Source organism: Rhinoraja longicauda, chromosome 6 (genome assembly GCF_053455715.1).
Source record: "Rhinoraja longicauda isolate Sanriku21f chromosome 6, sRhiLon1.1, whole genome shotgun sequence".
Lineage (NCBI taxonomy): Eukaryota > Metazoa > Chordata > Chondrichthyes > Rajiformes > Arhynchobatidae > Rhinoraja > Rhinoraja longicauda.
The window spans coordinates 51,052,617-51,075,819 of NC_135958.1; the positions used below are offsets into that span (position 1 = coordinate 51,052,617).

The window sequence follows — 23,203 nt, forward strand, 5'->3', positions numbered from 1 at the left end:
GGAAGGTTCACCACCATCTTCTCAAGGGCAATGAATGAGATTAACAAGTGTCTTATTATCAGTGACGTGAAAAGTATGACTCCTTCTACTCTTCACTCTGCCAATGTCCAGTCCTATCACTTGCCAGGCTTTGTCCCACTCTCACCCCTTTTCCACACTCCTCCCCCTTACTTCAATCTGTCTGCAGAAGCGACCCGACCCAAAAAGCCGCCTATCCATCCCTCCACAGATGTTGCCCGCCCCACTGTGTTCCTCCAGCACTGTGTGTTTAGCTGAAGATTCCAGCATTGGCAGTTCTTGGTGTCTCCGGTGAAGTCCTGTTGCATCCAAGAGCTGCCCTTGCTCGGTATTCATCCTGAACATCTCTGATTCCCAGACGTGCACTGTCCAGTTAAACGGAGCTAAAGTTAAATGTGATGGATGGCCAGGAAGCCAGAAACGTAGAAGCCAAAATGAATTGTTCCACTTCAGTTGAGATTACAGATTCTGAAGCTCTTCCTTACATCTCTCATACAATTCCACCCTCTCCTACCTTCCCCATCACCTCCAGATGCCAGCTAGGATTGTGCATCAGCATATGAGTTGCCAATGAATGGCAGAGGTCGAGAGTCGTAGCCATAACCAGTCATGCCTACTCCAAAGTCAGTGCACTGCACATTCCAACACGTATCACAGCAACAACTCAAGCTCGCCTTGCACCGCTCACACTGGACTTTAACATTGGGTTCTGCAACTCACATCGGGCCATGGGTAGTGACATGCAGATCACTGCATTCACTGTTTATGGCTCTGACGCTTTGTACACGCATCCATTTTTTCCATTCTGCTTACTCAATGAATGGAGTTAAAAGAATATCCATGCCTCCACTCTGAAAGTATTTAAATGATCTTCCCATAATCACCTTCTTGATTACCTTTCACTTTCTTTGGGAGGTGAAGAACGTGTACAACATACCAGCCTCTTCAGGGCAGATACTGGAAAGTACAGATGGATGTGTACAATGTACTGGCAGGTGAAGCTTTTGTTACTGTAGCAAAACCATTGAACATAGCATTGTAATTATTGTTTGGACTGCAGACTACAGTTTTTACACTATTATGGCTACCTACTATTACAGTCATTCATTTATTGTATTTTTGATAATTACATATCATCTGCTTTTATGGGCCTGTTCTGCTGCAGCAAGTAATAACTTCATTGTTCTGAAGAAGGGTCTCGACTGGAAACGTCACCCATTCCTTCTCTCCAGAGATGCTGCCTGTCCCGATGAGTTATTCCAGCATTTTGTGTCCACCTTCGATTTAAACCAGCATCTGCCGTTCTTTCCTACAAACTTCATTGTTCTATTGTTGTCCCACATGAGAATAAATACTCTTGACTCGTGATTATTCAACAGCTCAAACATTCTATGGAAACAGCTTTGGCCAGTTTATTATAATCGTGATGTTTGATGTGAGAATGGTCCGAACATTTAATGGAATAAAATACTTCCAGTGAGATTCTTATTGCCAACCCACACAACATAAATCTCACGATTTCAGCCTAATTGACAAGTACATCATTTCACAGGGTCTCTTGCATTTATCAAAGGAATATTGCATTATTTAATTCTCACCTGATGCTCATTCATAGTGATCCTGCAAAGACAGTGGGGGCCACTTTAACTGTGACAGAGTTTACAGTGGGATAAGAGAGCCCTCAATGTTAACTAGACAGGATTGGAACCACCATTACATTTGGGCTAAATAGGTAGGAACGGTCGTGTTTAACCTGTAAAGGACACTGACAAAGGAACAATAGACAATAGACAATAGGTGCAGGAGGAGGCCATTCGGCCCTTCGAGCCAGCACCGCCATTCAATGTGATCATGGCTGATCATTCTCAATCAGTACCCCATTCCTGCCTTTTCCCCATACCCCCTGACTCCGCTATCCTTAAGAGCTCTATCTAGCTCTCTCTTGAATGCATTCAGAGAATTGGCCTCCACTGCCTTCTGAGGCAGAGAATTCCACAGATTCACAACTCTCTGACTGAAAAAGTTTTTCCTCATCTCAGTTCTAAATGGCCTACCCCTTATTCTTAAACTGTGGCCCCTTGTTCTGGACTCCCCCAACATTGGGAACATGTTTCCTGCCTCTAACGTGTCCAACCCCTTAATAATCTTATACGTTTCGATAAGTTCCCTGTGTTTCTAACAGAATCCATCAGTTTCTTGGTGACTTTTTCCAATGTTACCAATGTTAATTATATTTATGTTATTTCTCCAGCTTCTCTTCAGAAAATTGATATTTTCAAACTCTCATGGTAAAATGCGAGCATGTTTTGCAGGTTGACTTCAGGTGTTTGCAATAGTGTTTGGTAGACAGTCGTGAGAAATGAAAGAAGACAAACACAATGAAAAATAATAATACATGAAATAATTAATATATTTCTAAATAGTAAATGATTAAATGTCTGGGGAATGATGCGTCAACGACCCGAGAACTTTAGTTCCGTTTCTCTCTCCTCAGATGCTGCTCGAGCTGCAGGAAATTTTATTGCTTTTATTTTAGTTCTCCAACATCTGCAGACTTTTGCTTTTAAGTTTGCAGTACCTTTTTCCAGATTTGACACGTAATTTTAACTTCAAACATTCCCAGGTCAGGTAGAAAATAGATAACTAAAAAGTCAAACATGAAAAATCCCACAATACAGCATGCTGGGGAATTTGTGTAGGAAAATAACTGCAGATGCTGGTACAAATCAAAGGTATCACAAAATGCTGGAGTAACTCAGCAGGTCAGGCAGCATCTAGGAGAGAGGGAATGGGTGACGTTTCGGGTCGAGACCCTTCTTCAGTCTGAAGAAGGATATCGACCCGAAATGTCACCCATTCCCTCTCTCCTAGATGCTGCTTGACCTGCTGAGTTACTCCAGCATTTTGTGATACCATCCTGGGGACTTGTGGTTCTAGAATGGTACATGTTCTAGGCTGTTAATGTCCATTGATACATCAATAAAATTTTGATTAATCTTTTCTTCAGATGATACAAAGTAGTGCGATAAAATTTCCAATGAAGCCGGTAGAGGGAGGGATGGGAATACAGCACTTGTTAGTTTGTAAATAGAGCATTTTACACTTCTGTTAAATCTTTTCATTGCTGCGCTAATCATTTTTTGGTTTTCATTAGTTATAGGAGCAGAATTAAGCCATTCCGCCGACCAAAAGGTACTCTGCCATTCAATCATGGCTGATCTATCTCTCCCTCCTAAACCCATTCTTCTGTCTTCTCCACAGCCTTCTGTGACAATGATTGCACAGATTCACCACCCTCTGACTAAAGAAATTCCTCCTCATCTTCCTAAAGGAACGTCCTTTAATTCTGAGGCTACGACTTCCGGTCCTAGACACTTCCACTCGTGGAAACATCCGCTCCACATCCACATTATCGAGGCCTTTCACTATTTGGTAAGTTTCAATGAGGTCCCCCCCTCATCCTTCCAAACTCCAGCGAGTACAGGCCCAGTGTCGTCAAACGCTTATCATAAGTTAACCCACTCATTGCTGGGATCATTCTCGAAACGCATAATTTTTACTTAAAAACAAGTAGTTTCTACTCACCAGTTTCACACAGATGATGAAAGGAGGTCTGGCTTCCATGAAATGGCAAATGGGAATTTGGGGCTTTGGTTTGACCTAGAAGAAGCAAGAACATTTGTCAGGGTTCTGCAGTGATTAATCCAGCAGAATACTGAACTGACAAGGAATCCAGTCAGACAGACTGATGAACAAAGAAAAACTGGGACTTCTACCTGCATAAAAGCATTTGAAACTTTACTGTATGGCAAGTGTGTTATATAAATGCAAGTTGCTGTTTTCTAAGAGAATCTGTAAATGTGCAACAACTTGAATATACTGAGTACACTTGTAGGTTTCAAGTTTAATCTGAATTTTAATCATGATTAACCCTAGGAAGTTATACAATAGATCAGTTTTGTTCTTAAGTGGATTGTGAAAATGTATAAAAGTGTGAAAACGCACACCTCCAGATTCAGGGACAGTTTCTTCCGAAGATAGACACAAAATGCTGGAGCAACTCAGCGGGACAGGAAGTTTTTCTGGAGAGAAGGAATGGGTGACGTTTTGGGTCAAGACCCGAAGAAAGATCTCGACCCGAAACGTCACCCATTCCTTCTCTCCAGAGATGCTGCATGTCCCGCTGAGTTACTCCAGCATTTTGTGTCTATCCCCAATTATGAATGTTCCATTTTTACAGATGTCCACAAGTTGATTTTGTCCATGTCAGAAAATGAACAAAATCACTTGATACTGTCTTCCCCAGAAGGGCAACAGTAATTCGGAATAGGGATGTCCCGCACTTAATGGCTGGTTTCAACGGGCTTGAAGCATCAGTAGCTGTTACATTGTTTAATAGAGAATTGCTCCACCGGTATCAACAAGTAACTGCAGTTCTTAGAATCTTGAGCAAAAAACAAACTGCTGGTGGAACTCAGCAGGTCAGGCAGCATCTGTGGAGGGAAATGTTCAGACGTCATTTTGGGAAGGAATCATTCTTCTGACCCCTTTAATTGGCATTCTAAGGTGAGGCTGGCACCCTGTGTTCTTAGGAGACAATGGTCTCTGATTACTGCAGGGAGATTATGTGGAAACAGCCTTCTTTTTCAAAACCGGTTCTCGTTTGAACTTATTAAGATTTAAGTGACCTTGTTCGTATGTATGGGGTGTCCATAGGTCAGGAACTTGTAACCCTGGTGAGGGACCGTAACATTTAATGTTAAAGAATAAACTATAAAATTATTGTGTAGATTCCATACTAATTACAGGAGACCGCAGAGCAGAATGCACGTGGAAGCAATGATACGCCCATTGGCCAGAACATATGAAGATTTGTAAATCAATGACCATTAAACTCTTGTAATCTCTGAGTCTAAAGCAAACAGGTTAAATAAATAAGCATTGCCATGTTTTGTTTAGAGATACAGCATGGAAACAGGCCCTTCGGCCCACCGGGTCCGCGCCGACCAGCGATCCCCGCACATTAACACTATCCTACACCCACCAGGGACAATTTTTACATTTACCAAGCCAATTAACCTACAAACCTGTACGTCTTTGTAGTGTGGGAGGAAACCGAAGATCTCGGAGAAAACCCATGTGGTCACAGGGAAAACGTACAAACTCCGTACAGACAGCACCTGTAGTCGGGATCGAACCCGGGTGTCCGGCGCTGCATTCACTGTAAGGCAGCAACTCTACCGCTGCGCCACCGTGACTGCCCATGTGGTCAAACATACACATTGGAAATCACAAAGTGCTGGAGGAATCTGCGAGATGGTCCGGAGAAGGGTCTCGACCTGAAAAGTCGCCTGTTCATTTCTTCCACAGATGCTGCATGACCCGCTGAATTCCTCCAGCACTGTGTGTTTTTGCTCAAGGTTCCAGCATCTGCAGTTCCTCGAGTCTCCATACTGGCAGATCATATTGCTGGCCAAATTCTATAAGAGATTTATGGCTTACAGATATCCATAACTGCAGATAGGAAAATATTCAATTATAGAATTTTGTCGACCACTCACAGGGAATATTCTTCGGTCGCTAGAAAGTGTTTTATCATTAGGTCTGCCTCTGGCCCAGGGTACCTCAGTTATTCAGGAAATCCAATTGATTGTCAGATGAGGATGAAATTTTGTAACGTTCAAGTTAAACGGCCCGGCACAGAAAGTAATGGGATGTATACACGTTGCCAGCACAAAAGAGAAACTGCAGATGCTGGAATCTGCCACTAAACAAAAGCTACCGGATGAACTCCACAGGTCAGCTGAGTTACTCCAACAACTTGTTATTTAGTTTGGTGAAACAGTGTGGAAACAGGCCCTTCGGCCCACCGAGCCTGCGTAATCCTCGCGTATTATCACTATCCTCCACACACTAGGGACAATTTACATTTACATCAAGTCGATTAACCTACAAACCTGTAAGTCTTTGGAATGTGGGAGGAAACTGAAGATCTCAGAGAAAACCCACACAGTCACGGGGAGAACGTACAAACTCTGTACAGACAGCACCCATAGTCGGGATCGAACCCGGGTCTACGGCGCTGCATTCGTTGCAAGGCAGCAACTCTACCGCTGCGCCACCGTGCCGCCCTTGTTATGTGCCAGTAAAATATGGTTACACTTTACCAAGACACTGTGGTGATATGGTGCAGATGCAGATGGCAATCCAAATTATGGCCTAGGTCACCTTGCTGGAGGGAAAATCTTATCTCTGGGTGGCGTACCTAATTCTATTCTTAATCTGTCAGTTGGCTTAGTTTAATTTGGAGATACAGCATGGAAACAGGCCTGTTAGCCCATCGAGTCGATGCCGACCATGTTCACACTAGTTCTACGTTATTCCACTTTCTCATCCATTCGCCACAAACCAGGAGCATTAACCTTCACACCTGCACGTCTTTGGGATGTGGGAGGAAACTGGGGCACCTGGAGGAAACCCTATGTCGATGAATATTCTATTGAACCTCTGTGGATATGCGGTCAAGCACATACTGTTTTGTGTCATCAAATGTCCAATGTTCAGTATCGTTGAAACACAGAAGCCCAAATGCCCTGAACATAGAACTGCAAGGGAAATTAAGTAATCAGATGGTTAAATCTGTACCAGCCGGTAATTCTTACCAACGTGCAGAGTGATATTATTATAAACTGTAAGTTAAGTTTCAATTGGATCATATCATTAATCTTTACTGTTTTATAATCCCTAAACTATTTTGTGAAGATGATATTCCTGGCTCTGATCTCTCAAGTTACACAGTATTAAGCTATCAGCACACATACAAGGGAGCAGTAACGGACATTTGGGTATTAATTATAAAGCCAGAATATCATCAAAGGATTGATAATAGATGGTGTTGACAATGTGAAAAGAACCACAGAGGATTTCAGGCAGAAACTGAAGTCTTATAAAAATGTGTTTTTTTTCTCCAGATCTTAACATCTAAGCACTTTAACGTCTCAATGCCGTAAGAAAAGACTCCAAGAAGATGAGTGTAGCACACAATCTCACAACCAGAGGCTCATTAGAAAATAATTTGAAGACGATCATTTGGGCAGCACAGTAGTGCAACGGTAGAGTTCTGCCTTACAGCGCCAGAGACACGGGTTTGATCCTGACTATGTGTGCTGTCTGTACGGTGTATGTATGTTCTCACCATGACCAAGTGAGTTTGCTCCCACGTTCCAACGACGTACAGGTTAATTGGCTTCTGCAGATCGTCCCTGGTGTGTAGGATGGAAGTGGTGTATGGGGGTGGCTGTTTTGTGGCAGATTCAGTGGGCCGGAGGGCGGGTTTCCACACGGTATCTCTAAACTAAACTAAACTGGATTAGCAGGGAATGCCACATATTATGGCACAACACATTTTCTTCCATTAAACATTGTGTCAGCTTGTACATCATGTTTGACTAGCCCATACATGTGCTGTGAATACCAACAAACCACAGTGAACATAGAAAGATGTCATTCATGGGCAGATATTGGATCCCCTTAAATCAGCTCTTTCTCATCCTAAACCACGACAGGGAACTCCACTTTTAGGGAATTAATGGGCGAAACCAACATGTGTTCTGGAGACCCAGGGCCTTCAAAGTGTATGAACGGCACACGGGAATATTACTGTTTAAACAAATGAATGGATGCAAGTGGATGAGTTCTGAGTTAGGTCTGAAAAAGGGTCTCGACCCGAAACGTCACCCATTCCTTCCCGCCAGAGATGCTGCCTGTCCAGCTGAGTGGCTCCAGCGTTTTGTGTCCATCAAGGGGATGAGGTATGGGTAGGGATGAGTGGGGATGGTGTATGGGTAGGGATGAGGGGGGATGGTGTGGAGGTGGGAGGGCTTGAGCTGCAAGGCGATGGCATGAGGGATGGGTATGTGGCTGTGGAAGTCAGGGGTGGTCAGAGTTGAGAGGGGATAATGTGGGGGTGGGATATGAAGGGTGGGTGTGGGTGTGAGAGGGGATGATGTGGGGGTGGGCTATGAAGGGTGGGTGTGGTGTGGTGTGAGAGGGGATGATGTGGGGGTGGGATATGAAGGGTGGGTGTGGTGTGGTGTGAGAGGGGATGATGTGGGGGTGGGCTATGAAGGGTGGGTGTGGTGTGAGAGGGGATGATGTGAGGGTGGGCTATGAAGGGTGGGTGTGGGTGTGAGAGGGGATGATATGGGCATGGGGCTGTGTTTACTACTGATCTCTGTGTACTCCTGCAAACATGTATGTGTTATTAAGCAGTATTCACAAAAAGGAATTTACCTTTGATTCTTCATACGTATAGAAGCCCTTTGTTATCTTACTTTGATCCACATCACAAAAAGCGACAACCTAGGCAGAAACAAGGCAGAGACCGCCGCAGAGTTACTACAGACAGAAGCAATGCCATCCAGCACACTCAAACAGAGTGGGTGTATAACTGTGAGAAATCTTGGGATAGAAGATTTATACATTTCAAAGCTATGGATTTCTGAGTTCTGCGATAGTACTATGACTGTAAATCCCACATCATTGTCATTAGCGAACAACAACTTGGTGGAGCTACTGCCTCACACTGCCAGAGACCAGGGTTTGATCCTAACGTCGGGTGCTGTCTGTGTGGGGTTTGCACATTCTCCCTGTGACCGCGTGGGGCTTTTTCCGGGTTTCTTAATCTTCTGAGGATGCAGAGGCATTTTAGTGCTTGCTTGGCATTGGCTTCAATGAAGTTGGTCCATGACAAATTGATGGTGACGTTTAAGTCTCGGAACCTGAAGTTCTCAACTATCTCCACTTCGGCACCCTTGATGCTGACCAAGGTGCTTACACCTTGTTTCCTCAAGTCAATAACTAGCTCCCTGTCTTGCTGACAGTGAGGGAGAGGTTGTTGTCTTGACACCATGTTACAAAACTACCCATCTCCTTCCTGGTAGTGTAAGAAAATAACTGCAGATGCTGGGTCAAATCGAAGGTATTTATTCACAAAATGCTGGAGTAACTCAGCAGGTCAGGCAGCATCTCGGGAGAGACGGAATGGTTGACGTTTCGGGTCGTGACCCTTCTTCAGACTGATGTCAGGGGGGCGGGACAAAGGAAGGATATAGGTGGAGACATGAAGACAGTGGGAGATCTGGGAAGGTGGAGGGGAAGAGAGGGACAGAGGAACTATCTAAAGTTGGAGAAGTCGATGTTCATACCACTGGGCTGCAAGCTGCCCAGGCGAAATATGAGGTGCTGTTCCTCCAATTTCCGGTGGGCCTCACTAATGCACTGGAGGAGGCCCATGACAGAAAGGTCAGACTGGGAATGGGAGGGGGAGTTGAAGTGCTCAGCACTTGAAGACATCTCCTTCCTGGGCTCTGTCTTGTCATCATCTGAGATCCGGCCCCCCACGGTGGTGTCATCTGCAAGCCTGTAGATGGAGTTAGAGCAGAATCTGACTGGGTCATCGTGAGCGTACGGGGAGGATAGTGAGGGACTGAGAACACAAACGTGCGGGACACTGGTGTTGAGAATTATTGTGGAGGATGTTCTGTCACCTACCCTTGCTGACAGTGGTCCGTGGGTCAGAAAGTTAAGAATCCAGCAGCGGGGAGGGGTGCTGAATCCAGGAGTTTGGAGAAGGGCTTGGTTGGGGTTAAGGTGTTGGAGGAAGAGCTGTCGTCAGTAAATAGGAGTCTGATAATTGTTATCTAGATGTTACAGTGATTAACTTAGGGCAACAGAGAAGGCATCTGCCATGGATCTGCAACCGCAGTAAGCAAACCACAGTGGAGCATGGCTGTCCGGGAGGCTGGAGTTCATGTGCGTCATGACCAGCCTCTCAAAGCACTTCGTCATGGTGAATGTTAAAACCACTGGACAGTGGTTATCAAGGCATGTGTATGAAAGAGCTGCAGATGCTGGCTTAAACCAAAGATAGACACAAAATGCTGGAGTAACTCAGCGGGACAGGCAGCATCTCCGGAGAGAAGGAATGGGTGACGTTTCGGGTCGAGACCCTTCTTCAAGGCATGCTACTTTGTTTTACTTTGGCACCTGGTCTTCCTAAAGCAGGTGGGAACCTCTGAATGGATTAGGGAAAGAATAAAGATATCCACGAATACTGCTGCCAGCTGGTCCGTGCAGAGCCTATCAAGGCCAAGGGCCCAGCTGGATCAAGAGCTTTCTGCGGATTCACTCTCAGGAAGGCCAAAGCTGACATCCGCAACAGTGACATGTAGGAAGGAACTGCAGATGCTGGTTTACACCGAAGATAGACACAAAATGCTGGAGTAACTCAGCGGGACAGGCAGCATCTCTGGAGAGACGTCACCCATTCCTTCCCTCCTGAGATGCTGCCTGTCCCGCTGAGTTACTCCAGCTTTTTGTGTCTATCTGCACCAGGAACTATAGGTACAAATACGCTGGAGGCTTGTGGGTGGGTGGCATCGTTCCCTTGACCTTCTGTTCAGAGTGAACATGGAATGCATTGAGCTTGAAGTACCTTACAGGTTCTGTAAACTTTACTTAGGCTGTTACAATAAAACAAAATGATCGATCATTTTACCAGGCTTGGGGGGGGAGAGAGATGCAACTGGTGGGGGTAGGTGGAATCCAGCTCTTTAAAGTCATGATTAAATAGTTACGGCAGTAATTATAATATCTGTGCACAGCTAATCGAGTCCCCTAGAAGGGGACGTTTCAGCAAATGGAAATCGTGTCCAAACATAGTGCAACCAGCATCAATAAATACATCTGCCATTTAAATGTGATATAAAACCACAACATATCTCTTCATGAACTGTTCTGGACAATTGGTTGTGTGCTAACATTTTCTTTCAGCGGAGAAATCTGATGAATCATCGTTTTTGTATTTTAAAAAAACAGTCTGTTCCTTTGTAGAAGAGAAAATCTTTACAACAACACAAGCAAGTGCTGGAATTCAGCCATCAGCACAGTGGACTCCTGCAAATAAGCCACAACTGAGAGCCTCGTAACTAATGTGCTGAATGCAAAATATTTTCATTAACCCTGGAATCTGAAGCATGCCATGAAAGCACAAGTAACATTAGCTCCGTTATACAAGATAGAAAGATGCTAATGGATATGGCTTTGGAGAAGTGGCATATTGTTTTTCTGAAATAGGATTGATTTGCCTGCCCTGACATCTGGCCCGTAAAGGTTTGCATCGCGTCGGATCAGATTAGTGGAGAGCTTTGAATTCCTTTCAGGATACTTGGGCCATTACTGTGCAAAATGCAGAGTGACATGCATGCTGCAAATGCCAGCAAGTGCCAGTCTGCAGAATATCTCAACCCTTACAACACTAACATAATTGTTAACATTTGGAAACGGACTACGTTAAAAAATTATGGCACCACAGAATATAAAAGGTATGAAGATTGCAGGCTGAGCAGCTTGTTTCCAAGCTGTATGTCCCCACGCCTTTATGGAGACACAAGGAACTATGGATGGTGGAATACAATAAACCCCCCACAAAGTGCTAGAGGAACTCAGTGACTGACCTTCAAATTACATGTACAGTCTGCCATGACATGGACTCTACACTAATTAGATCATCATTTGACAATGGACTTTGTTTCTGCAGAATAGTTCCATAATTTTACAATAACCATTTCTGACCATTGCTGTAACTATTATGTTCCCTGGAATGTTTTTGTTAATTCCTATGACCCTTAATCTCAATTTGAGTCACAGTGCTCCATGAATCATAACATCTCCAATATTTTCACTGGCATTTTCACAAACTGTGGTTATATAAACCTTCATTCATTATGTTGACTGACCAGAGCAGAGCTGTTCAAAAATCCTGTCTCTGAGGAAAATAAATAATGATAGCCATTGGCCATTATGTGACCTTCATAAATGATTATTTATTATGATACCCATTATGACAGTCTTTCCACATGTCTGATGCCTAGTGAACACAGACCTGAGATGGCAATGGTGGCTAACAACATTAAAAATATGATATAGTATTCCCACTATGGTGGTACATGATGGTTCAATACATCATCCTTTGAAATGACAGGAGAGATTGTACTTATGGGAGTTAAGTTTTCTCATCTCTTTTTCATAATTAGCAGCACATTGTACTGCACCCATACCCGAGAGTTATCATATTCGTACCTGGATTTAACAGGACAACAGAATGGTTAAATAACATTAGATCCAATGCTGACTTTCTTTGCTGGAGAGAAAGCTGATGGTGGCAGATCAGTTCGATGAAAATAGAATAATAATAACAACAGCAACCACAGTATGATTGGAGCAAGATTCCCGATCTGAAACGTTGCCTGTCCATTCCCTCCCAGATGTTGCCTGATCACTGAGTTACTGCAGCCCTTTGTGTTTTGATCAATTTTCCAGCATCTGCAGTCTCTTGTGTCTCCAATATGACTTACATATAGCTTTTAATCTGTTCACTGTCAAGTTTTTCTTTAAAGTATTGGCCTTGACCCGAGTATACTCAGGGTGGCACTGAAAGGTGGTCTTACCAAAGTAGCCTTTATACTATTACAGGGACAAAGTAGCAATATAATAGGTTAGGTGATCGCACTCACCCTCGCTTCCTGCTGAATTGTGCTAATGAAAATCTAAGCCATCATCTTTAATAACATCTCTTCCTATCCTACGATGATAAGTAGGTCATGGAGGAATAAATACTAAGATCTTGATACAGTATTTCAATAGTTCAATGATTCAATGGCACTTTATAGTCACATGTACCTAGTAGGCCCCCCTCAGTCATGGCTGACCATGGGTGGTCAGATGCAAGCCTGGGCGATGTCATACAAAGGACAGGCTGTTGCCCATGCAGCACGTTCCCCCTCTCCACGTCGCTGATCGATCCAAAGGAACAGCAGAACCGTTACAGTTTGGCACCAGAGCTGCCAGAACGAGGTTGTAGACAATGATGGACTGCCTTAGGGACTCCAGATTTTTCTTGAGGTTTACTCTTGGAGCCTTTTCCATGACTGGATATGACCACAAGGCAAATGGAGGTTTTAAACCAGAGCTTTCCCTCTCCTAGATGGACTGCCTTCCCAGGCTGACGAGCATCACCTGCCTGAGACTCGTGGGGGTGGGAGCATGCAGGTCTATAGCACCTGCCCACTGCCCCTGTAGTGAGGTACCACATGTACCTAGACTCAGTGAGATCCTCTGCTTTGCATGCAATTCAGTAAAATCATCCCGTACATAAGCGCACTAAGTACAAAAAAAGGAACTTTTGCAAAGTGCAAAAAGGAGCATTGATGAATTATTTCTGAATTGTGGGCCTTCAGTAACTTGATTTTTGTTTCCACGTACCTTTTTCTGATTGGCAGCTGACAGACATCTGTAGAACTTCCTCCCCTGTTTCCCAGCATTCCAAATAGTAAACGAAGGCCAATCGTTTAAAACTCGCTCCTCCAGAAACATCACACGATCCTTCCAAATAGTCTCCCTGAGAAAGAGTGAGCAATGAATCACATCTCTGTGTACGCATTCCAGCCAAATTAATCGCCAATACTTGGCTTCGCAAAGTAGCGAAATCGAAATCCATGCTGATTACGTTAGTGCAACAGGGCGCCTTGTGCTGTTTTCACGTATCATCAGGCACTTGTGCGCATTGAGACCTGTGCGTACATTTCAGCTCTGGTAGTGATACATTATATTATATCAGCAACTTCACCAAAATAAACCAACATTGGCCTCTTTGTTTATTATAGTAGAATAAACCTGTAGTACAATGAAGTAGTATGGAAAGAAAACAGGATTTCAGACCTGATGCGCACTTACTCATAGAATTCCCATCGACTGGGACCAAGTTAGACTTTCAAGGCTCCAAACGCAGGGTCAGATAAATATTTTTGAACATACACACAGTCATTAATTCTTCTCCACTTACAGAAAATGTTATTTCTACTGTTTTGCTTCAGTCAGTTGGATCAGAGGAGTGTGACTACCGGTTTGTGTGTTCTTAATATCACCACCTAATCCAAAGGCACGCTGGTTATGAAGCAAGGCTCAATGGTTCCCTTTGTACTCGACTCATAAACCAGGAATGTTCTGAAATATAAATCAGTTCCAAGGGATTGGGCACCTGGAGCTGTTGTTGTGTAAAAGAACCTTGAACTGAGCTGCTGAGGATTTTTGTACCAACTCTATTCCTGCGCTTTTTGAAATTGTTTTGAAACCATGAAATTCCTTCCATTGCTTTTTCTTCCCTGTGTTATAATTTACCAGACCATCTTTCCAAACAATCCAATCCACAGCTAATATTGTTGTACAGGCCTCAATTCACTAATCTTTCAAAGATGTACCCTCCTTTACTTTAAATAGCCTCCACAACCAACTAGGAAAAGGAATTACTTTGTCAGGTGAAGTTTCCCTGTACCTTAGTGTTAAAGGAGAATCCCTTAACTTGCATCAAAGTCCTCTTATTCGATATTCTCTCACCAGTGGAATCATCTTAACATCTACTCAGTCATACCCCTTTAGAATCATGCATGTTTTAATAAGATCCCTCACATTCTTCTAAACTCCAAAGAATACAGACGCCAACTCTTAGGCTTCTCATTGTATAGGTATCCTCACATCCCAGGTATCATATCCATTTTTAATTAAGGGTACACAGTTTCACTTCACTAGCACCCTGTACAACTCTAACAGTACTTCCTAATTTTTAAACTTTAACCCTATTGTGATAAAGGCCAATGTGCTGTTTGCCTTTTTTTAAACAACCTGCTGTATCTGTGTATTAACTTTTGTGATTCATATACAACACAAAATGCTGGGTTAACAATGGCTCAGGCAGTATCTCTGGAGAGAAGGAACGGGTGACGTTTGGGTCAAAACCCTTCTTCTATCTGAAGAGTCTGAAGAATGGTCTCGACCCAAAACGTCCCCCAGTCTAGTCATCCTGCCAGTTTGCATCTATATATCCCTTATACCTCTTTCACAGCCAACAATGGACCATTGTGGGTTCCACCTTTCTTTAGTCATCAGTGCTGGCTATGATTTGTTCAGAACCTTTTCGTACCTCTAGTTTCCCTTCCTCCCACTGACCCTCAGCCTCTCAGTTTGACCCAAAACGTCACCTATTGCTTTTCTCCAGAATTCATCTTCGGTGTAAATTAGCATCTGTAGTTCCTTCCCACACAACACCTAGATACCTCTGCACTGTTCTCATTTGTAATCTTTCTCCATTCTCCATCTCCTGGCTTTTGATTTTTCTTACCAAAGTGCATGATCTCATACTTTCCAACATTAAGCTCAATTTGCCAAGCGTTTACGTTCATCCATAACCGTTAAAGAGTCATAATATCTTCATCATAACAAGTCATTCCACTAAAGATAGAATAAAACGCTGGAGTAACTCAGCGGGTCAGGCAGCATCTCTGGAGAAAAGTAATAGATGATGTTTCGGCACGAAACCCTTCTTCAGGCTGAGTCGGGGGGGGGGGGGGGGGGGGGGGAGGGGAACTAGAAGTATGAACATGTTTGAACAAATCATAGCAGGCACTGATGACCAAAGAAAGGTGGTGCACACAATGGTCCATTGTTGGCTGTGGAAGCGGTGATAATGAAGGGATACATGAATGCAAACTGGCAGGATGACTAGGGTGGGGACGGGCGGAGAGAGAAGGATTGCAGGGGTTACTTGAAATTAGAGAAATCAGCATTCATACCACTGGGTTGTAAACTACCTCAATGAAATACGTGATGCTGTTCCCCCAATTTGCATGTGGCCTCACTCTGACAATGGAGGAAGCCCAGGACAGAAAGGTCAGTGTGGGAATGGTAAGGGCAGTTAAATAGTTTGGCAACTGGAAGATCGCGTAGGCGAAAGGTGTCCTCACACTAGTTTCATGTCATCATATTATATCCAGATTTTCTATAGATTAGCTATTTCTACCGTGATTATCGACTCTGGCGGCTTGTCAATAATAGATGTTTGACTAATGGACCGATAGTTTCCCAGCTTGTGTCTTCTCCACTATTTGAACAAGGGAGTCATGTTTGTTGTTTTTCAATCTGCAGTTACCCTCCCAGAATTCAGGGAGTTTGAAAAAAACTTAACCAACAGTCCCAGTATCTCTGCAGCCACTTCCTATGAAACCCTTGGATGCAGGTCATCTGGTCCTGGAAACCTGTCCGCCTGCAACCCCATTAGTTTTTCCCATATCTTGCCCCTTGTGACCAGGATTACTCCAAGTTCTTCCATGTTCTTTCATGAAACGAGCTCATCTGTTATCCTGAGGAATTTGTAGTGATCTCCACCATTAACATTGATGGGAAGTATGGATTTGAGGTGTTTGCTATCTCCTTCCTTCCTCTTATTAATCCCCCTGCCTCATCTTCTACGGGAGCCCAGACTTACCTATGCTTCCTTTCTGTACACTCAGAAAAATACTTACTGCTCGCATTGTTATACCTTGCAAGATTTCTACAGGGGCAGTGTGGTGGCATAGTGCCTTACAGCGCCAGAGACCCGGGTTCGATCCTAAATACGCGTGCTTGTTTGTACCGGCTTTGTACGTTCTCCCTGTGACCTGCGTGGGTTTTTTCTCAGAGATCTTTGGTTTCTACCAACACTCCAAAGACATACAGGTTTGTAGGTTAATTGGCTTGGTATAAATGTAAATTGACCCTAGTGTGTGCAGGATACTGTTGGTGTGCGGGGATCGTTGGTCGGTTCGGACTCCGCGGGCTGAAGAACCTGTTTCCGCGCTGTACCTCTAAACTAAACAAAACTAAATTCCCCCCATAATAAATTTTCTTCCTACTTGTTAAGTTTCTGCTGTGGATACCTGAACAATTCTCAGTTTCCTGGTTTACCACGAGTCCATGTCACTTGTATGCTCTACTTTTTGATTTAATGTTAACCTGGACCTCCTTTGTTAATCGTGGATGGCTCATATTTCTAATGGATTCACTGTTCTTGGTTTAGTTTAGAGATACAGCATAGAAACAGGCCCTCCGTCCCACGCCGACCATCGATAACCTGTTCACACTAGTTCTGTGTTATCCCACTTTTGCCTGCACTCCCTACACATTAGGGACCAATTAACCTTCGAACCTGCGTGTCTTTGAGATGTGGGAGGAAAGCAGAGCACCCAGAGGACACCCACGAGGTCACTGTGAGAACGTACAAACTCCAACTGGGATTAACTGGGATCAATTGCTGCCAAACGTTTAATCTCAACTACTGAAATCCATTTGTTTGCCCTTTCCTGTCACATTTTTATTTTTATGTTCCCCTTCATCATCCAGTGCCACAACTCTCTCATTTATTTTTATTTTCTTTTTTAAACTTGTTTGTCTTTCTGTGACACTAGTTATGCGATTCATCAGGACATTGGCCCCAACCTGGTTCAAATGCAGCTCATCCCAACACAACAGTTCCCTCCCCCACCAATATCAGTGCCATTGCATTTGTTTGACCCGGTTTGTTACTCCAACGTTTTTTGTTTCTATCTTCCATTGCCCCATGAATTAGAAGCCATTTCTCCCACAGGACTGCGAGAATTGACAGGAACAAAAAATATTTCTGGCTGTTTTTTACTTAAAAGTTCTTGCTAGAATGTAGTAGTTATCATGTATTAACATGCTGGTCTCAGACTAGCATTGTACAAGGAGCTATAAAAAGATCAAATCCGTTTGTTAACATGTTGACATGACATTGATGACCTTGAGCATTCTTCTTCATCTGCATCATTTCCAATTAAATATCAGCAATGCACAATTAAATATTTATATTGCATTTATAAATCATCCCGGCAGATTTCTCAGGCCATCCCTAAATGTTGTAAATCTGGTGTTATTCTGATGTACATAACACTTATGATGGGCATAACACTTATGTTCACAGCATGGTCCTTTATAGAACAATGTAATGAAATAAAGTCATCAGCCGTTTCACATCAACATTTTAATCCAACTAGTAATATAATCAACATTGAAATCAATTTTATCTCAAATTCACTCCACAATCCTTTGGTAAAATTCACCTAGTTATTTTGCATCTGTACCTCTTGCGGACTTTTGTTCCTTTTCATTACCTTGCAAGCTCATCACTGTTAGTTATTTGACCAGCCTCAATGCGGCCCGACTCTTCCCAGCCGTGAGTTTCCACCTTTCTTTGCATCTACAGACTCTCGGTTTCCAGCTACAATGACTCTTCATTGATCGGAAACACCAACTCGGGTTCTCTCTGCTGATTTCTGTTGTTATTATTGCACAATGAGACTCTTGTTCTACATCCTTTGGTGTGGAAACTATAAACTTAACTTGCATCCATGCCTGCTGCACAGTCTGTTGCTGTTCCCACTCTTGTATTCTGCAGCAACCAAACTGCGATTCCACCTTTCAGCATAACCTCCCCAAATAAATAACACAACAATATGAAAAACATGGAAAATAATACTTATGTAGACCTTACTTAGATAACTGAGGAACAGTTTGTAGAGAGGCCACATGCAGAGGCACGAACATTGCTCAAATTGAGAGGACGCTGAGAGATGATCAGATAAATCAACACCTAGTACTGAGCTGACATATAATTATGTTTTGAAAGACTGAAGAAATTGGGATTGAGGGAGGTTAACACTTTGAATTAAAGTGAGTTGTGTCATAGACTGGGCAATGAGACTTTGATTTGAGTAAAAAGAGGGTGCAAGACTTAGGAATATGTGATGTATAATAAGAAAAAGTAACATAACTAAACTCACAGTAACAATGCGCATAATCAGACTCAGAATAAAATAACTATTTTGCATCTATCTGACCTCACTGTTTAATTAGCATGCCAGGTTAACAAATTCACTCTTCAGAATTGCAAGCACACTTTGAATATATAGAGTATACAAGCTCTCCAGTGCTAATTGGTCTGCTGATCTTTCCTATTTGTGACAAAGCTATTGGCTGCAATCAGTCGTTTCCTGAGGACGGATATCTTCAGGCAACAGTATCAGGTTTTGCAGGTGAAATTAATTATTACCAGACAAGCTGCTGGTTAACTTTTCATCGGTTTCACGGATTCCAAGTTTGGTTCTCAGCAGCCGGGCGATACCTGCCAAGGCACACAAGTCAATGCCAGGTGTCTGGCTGCTATAAATGTGATACTTTGTTTTCCAGGATGAAAATGAAAAAAAAATATCACCTGATGGCCAAATCAAATGAAAGGTCTCATTTACTGCCTGATGTATTCTTCAAAACACAGGAAAGTGGCACACTCTCCCAAATAATAACATAATCTCCACTGCAAAGGGGAAGCAATGCAATCTATATATTAAAACTCGCATTTGTTTGTTCCTGAACTACAGCCAAAACGGTACACGATAGCACGGTAATTTTAGGCCCACCTTACTCACCGTCGTCCCTTTGGTGCTAATGGAAGAAGTTTCATTGAAATCGGTGTTATATTTTTAAAGTTATTCACATTTTAAAGTTTAAATCTATCTCCTAGGGAGGAAGGAAGGGAGGATAAGGGGAAGGAGTGGGGAGGAGGGGAGGGGAAGAGGGGAGAGGGGAGGGGGGAGGGAGGGGTGGAGGGAGAGGTGAGGGGGGGAGGGAGGGGTGGGTGGAGGAGAGGGTGCTGCACCAATGCTGGAGAGGTTTGGGCCCAACGGGTCCAATTGGTCTAGTTAGCAATGGAGTAAAATTGTGGCATTGATTTCAGTTGTAATTCTGCAGTTCTTTTATTGAATACTTCTTTCACATGATAATTATTTTAGTTTAGTTTAGTTTAGAGAGACAGCAAGGAAATAGGCCCTTCAGCCCACCGAGTCCACGCCAACCATCGATCACCTGTTCATATGTCTTATCCACTTTCCTATCCACTACCTGTACACTAGGGGCAATTTACAGAGGCCAATTAACCTACAAATCCGCAGGTCTTTGGAATGTAGGAGGTAACAAGAGCACCTGGAAGAAATCTATGTGGTCACAGGGAGAATGTGCAAACTCTGCACAGTCAGCACCTGAGGTCAGGATCAAACCCAGGTCACAGGCCCTGTGAGGAATTCATTCGCTGAAGTTACATTTTTTTAACATGAGATATGGCAGGAGAGAATTTTACCTGCTGAAAGTGATGCAGATGTAGAACTTATCTCCATAATTTCTAGTGAAGTTCACAGGTAATTTATTGTCAAAGTCCTCACTTTTCATTTTAGCTTATTGAACGTAGCAAGGCAAATTAAATGTATTTAATCAACGGCCACAGTATTTTTGGGACTCCATATTTCAACACTGGAGAACATTTAAAAGATTTAGCAAAACACCAAGCACTGTGCATCGGGTCAGGCAGCATCTGTGGGGTGAATGGATAGACACATTTTGGATGGGGATCATTCTTCAGGATCAAGATTCCAGCATCTGCAGTGTCCTGTGTCTCCATTTAAAATACTTGGCTGACTTCTACCACCAATGAGACCTGGGTCAGCAGGAGGTGGGAGATGGGGGGGGGGTTATAGGTTGGCTTGTAAAACATACTAGTAGGCGTAGGCTTCAAGATCAGAATATAATATGTTAGCTATTAGTCATTAGGATGAATATAAAATTACAAATCAGTAACAGGAGGCAGCCACTTGTTCCCCCTCTTGAATGAGATCATGGCTGCTCTGAATTTAACCTCTACTCCATAATACATCTACCGCTGTCTCAAAACTATCCAGACACCGCGCTTCCGCTGCCCTTTGAAGAAGTTCCAAAGAATTATGATCCTCATTAGAGCTATTTCTAGATTTTTCCACAAGAGAAAACATCCTCTCCACAACCCACTCTGGCAAAACTCCCTCAGGATCTTATTTGTTTCCATTGAGTCCCCTCTCATTTTTTAATAAAACTCCTGCAGATCTAAGCTTAACCCATGCAACTTTTCCTCAAAAGACAACCCAGCCATTGAGACATTGCCCCACTCCTTCTTATCCACCGTAAAGGGCTGGAACTTTCAATCTCTCCTCACAACTGAGATGCTCCCACCTGGGCAACATACAAGTGAATCTCCTCAGCTTCTCCAGTGTAACCTCATCTTCCCAAAGGTCCACCTACACTTATAGACTCTTGGATTTGTATGCTGAAGTCTCTCTGCTCCTCAATACTCCCTCAATCCATTCCATTCATTGTGCATGTCCTGCCCTCATTAGTGTTCCAAAAGTGTAACACTTAGCAGGATGAAATTCTATCTGTCTTTGCTCTGCACAATTTATCAATCGGTTAATAAGATCCTGTGGCCTACAACAAACCTCCCCACTACTAACAAGACCACAAATTTCCATGTCAATTGCAAACTTACTAACATTGGAATCAAAGAGTCATACAGCACAGAAGCAGACCCTTCTCCTAACCTAACATGTCCATTCCGGTCAAAACACCTTATCTAAGTAAGTTCTTTGCCCACATTAGGCTCATATCCCTTCAAACCCTTTGCGTCAGCGTACCTGTGCAAATGTTCCCCAAATGTTATTGTACATTGCTCAACTACTTCCTCTGGCAGCTCCAACCTGTTGGCTGTGATATTAATCACCGTGTAGGAAGGAACTGCAGAAGCTGGTTTAAACCATAGATAGATACACTAAGCTGGAGTAACTCAGCGGGTCAGGCAGCATCTCTGGAGAAAAGGAATAGGTGACGTTTTGGGTCGTCTGAAGAAGGGTCTTGACCTAAAAAGTCAACTATTCCTTTTCTCCAGAGACATTCATCACATCAGTCATCAATCGTGTGTGTTCTCAGGCATTCATCGTGGATGCCACAGCTCACCAACTACAACTAATTCAGAACCGTTTCTCTTCAATCTGCTCAATACTTAGAAACATAGAAAATAGGTGCAGGAGGAGGCCATTCGGCCCTTTGAGCCAGCACCGCCATTCATTGTGATCATGACTAATCATCCACAATCAGTAACCCGTGCCTGCCTTCTCCCCATATCCCTTGATTCCACTAGCCCCTAGAGCTCTATCTAAGTCTCTCTTAAATCCATCCAGTGAATTGGCCTCCAATGTCCTCTGTGGCAGAGAATTCCACAAATTCACAACTCTCTGGGTGAAAAAGTTCCTTCACCTCAGTTTCAAATGGCTTCCCCTTTATTCTAAGACTGTGGCCCCTGGTTCTGGACTCGCCCAACATTGGGAACATTTTAGCTTGCCCAGTCCTTTTATAATTTTATATGTCTCTATAAGATCCCCTCTCATCCTTCTAAACTCCAGTGAATACAAGCCTAGTCTTTTCAATCTTTCCTCATATAACAGTCCCGCCATCCCAGGGATTAATCTCGTGAACCTACGCTGCACTGCCTCAATTACAAGGATGTCCTTTCTCAAATTAGGAGACCAAAACTGTACACAATACTCCAGATGTGGTCTTACCAGGGCCCTATACAACTGCAGAAGAATCTCTTTACTCCTATACTGAAATCCTCTCATTATGAAGGCCAATATGCCATTAGCTTTCTTCACTGCCTGCTGTACCTGCACGCCAACTTTCAGTGACTGATGTACAAGGACACCCATGTCACGCTGGACCTCCCCTTACCTAACCTGACACAATTGAGATAATAATCTGCTTCCTTGTTTTTGCCGCCAAAGTGGATAACCTCACATTTATCTACATTATACTGCATCTGCCATGCATCTGCCCACTCACTCAACCTGTCCAGGTCATCCTGCAACCTCCTAACATCCTCTTCGCAGTTCACACTGCCACCCAGCTTTGTGTCATCTGCAAACTTGCTAGTGTTACTTCTAATTCTGTAAGAGAAGTTTAGTAAAGTGGGCGATCTTTGTTTCACAGCTGCCATTCCTAATGGGAGTTTCTTATTCACGATATGATGAATATGAAGAAGATGATAGCTCCCGCCAGCAGCCTGGAATCAGAAGGTATATGCCATTGAGCCAATGATTTATAGGCAGTTTCAATCCACAACTGAAACAACAGAAAGGTCTTGATTTCTCTCCAGTTAGTGAATGACAATTTTAGACTCTGACTTGGAATATTCTGCAACACTAAGTTTGACCAGGCAACTTAAAATTGCCAACTGAGCTGGCAGCTCAGTCTGAAGAAAGATCTCGACCAGAAACGTCATCTGTTCCTTCTCTCCGGAGATGCTGCCTGACCCGCTGAGTTACTCCAGCTTTTTGTGTCTATCTTCGGTTTAAACCAACTTCTGCAGTTCCTTCCTACACAACTGAAA

At 43.3% G+C, this 23,203-nt stretch overlaps 1 protein-coding gene across 1 annotated transcript in view; it reads right to left on the reverse strand.

The window, feature by feature from the left end:
* Positions 1-23,203, reverse strand: part of LOC144594895 (queuosine-tRNA galactosyltransferase-like) — a 293,958-nt gene that overhangs the window by 43,310 nt on the left and 227,445 nt on the right. The window contains exons 4-6 of the mRNA XM_078401817.1: positions 13,342-13,477; positions 8,311-8,379; positions 3,604-3,678 (exon numbers count right to left, since the gene is read on the reverse strand). Of these exons, the coding sequence (XP_078257943.1) occupies positions 3,604-3,678; positions 8,311-8,379; positions 13,342-13,477 (280 nt within the window). The remainder of the gene's footprint in view (positions 1-3,603; positions 3,679-8,310; positions 8,380-13,341; positions 13,478-23,203) is intronic.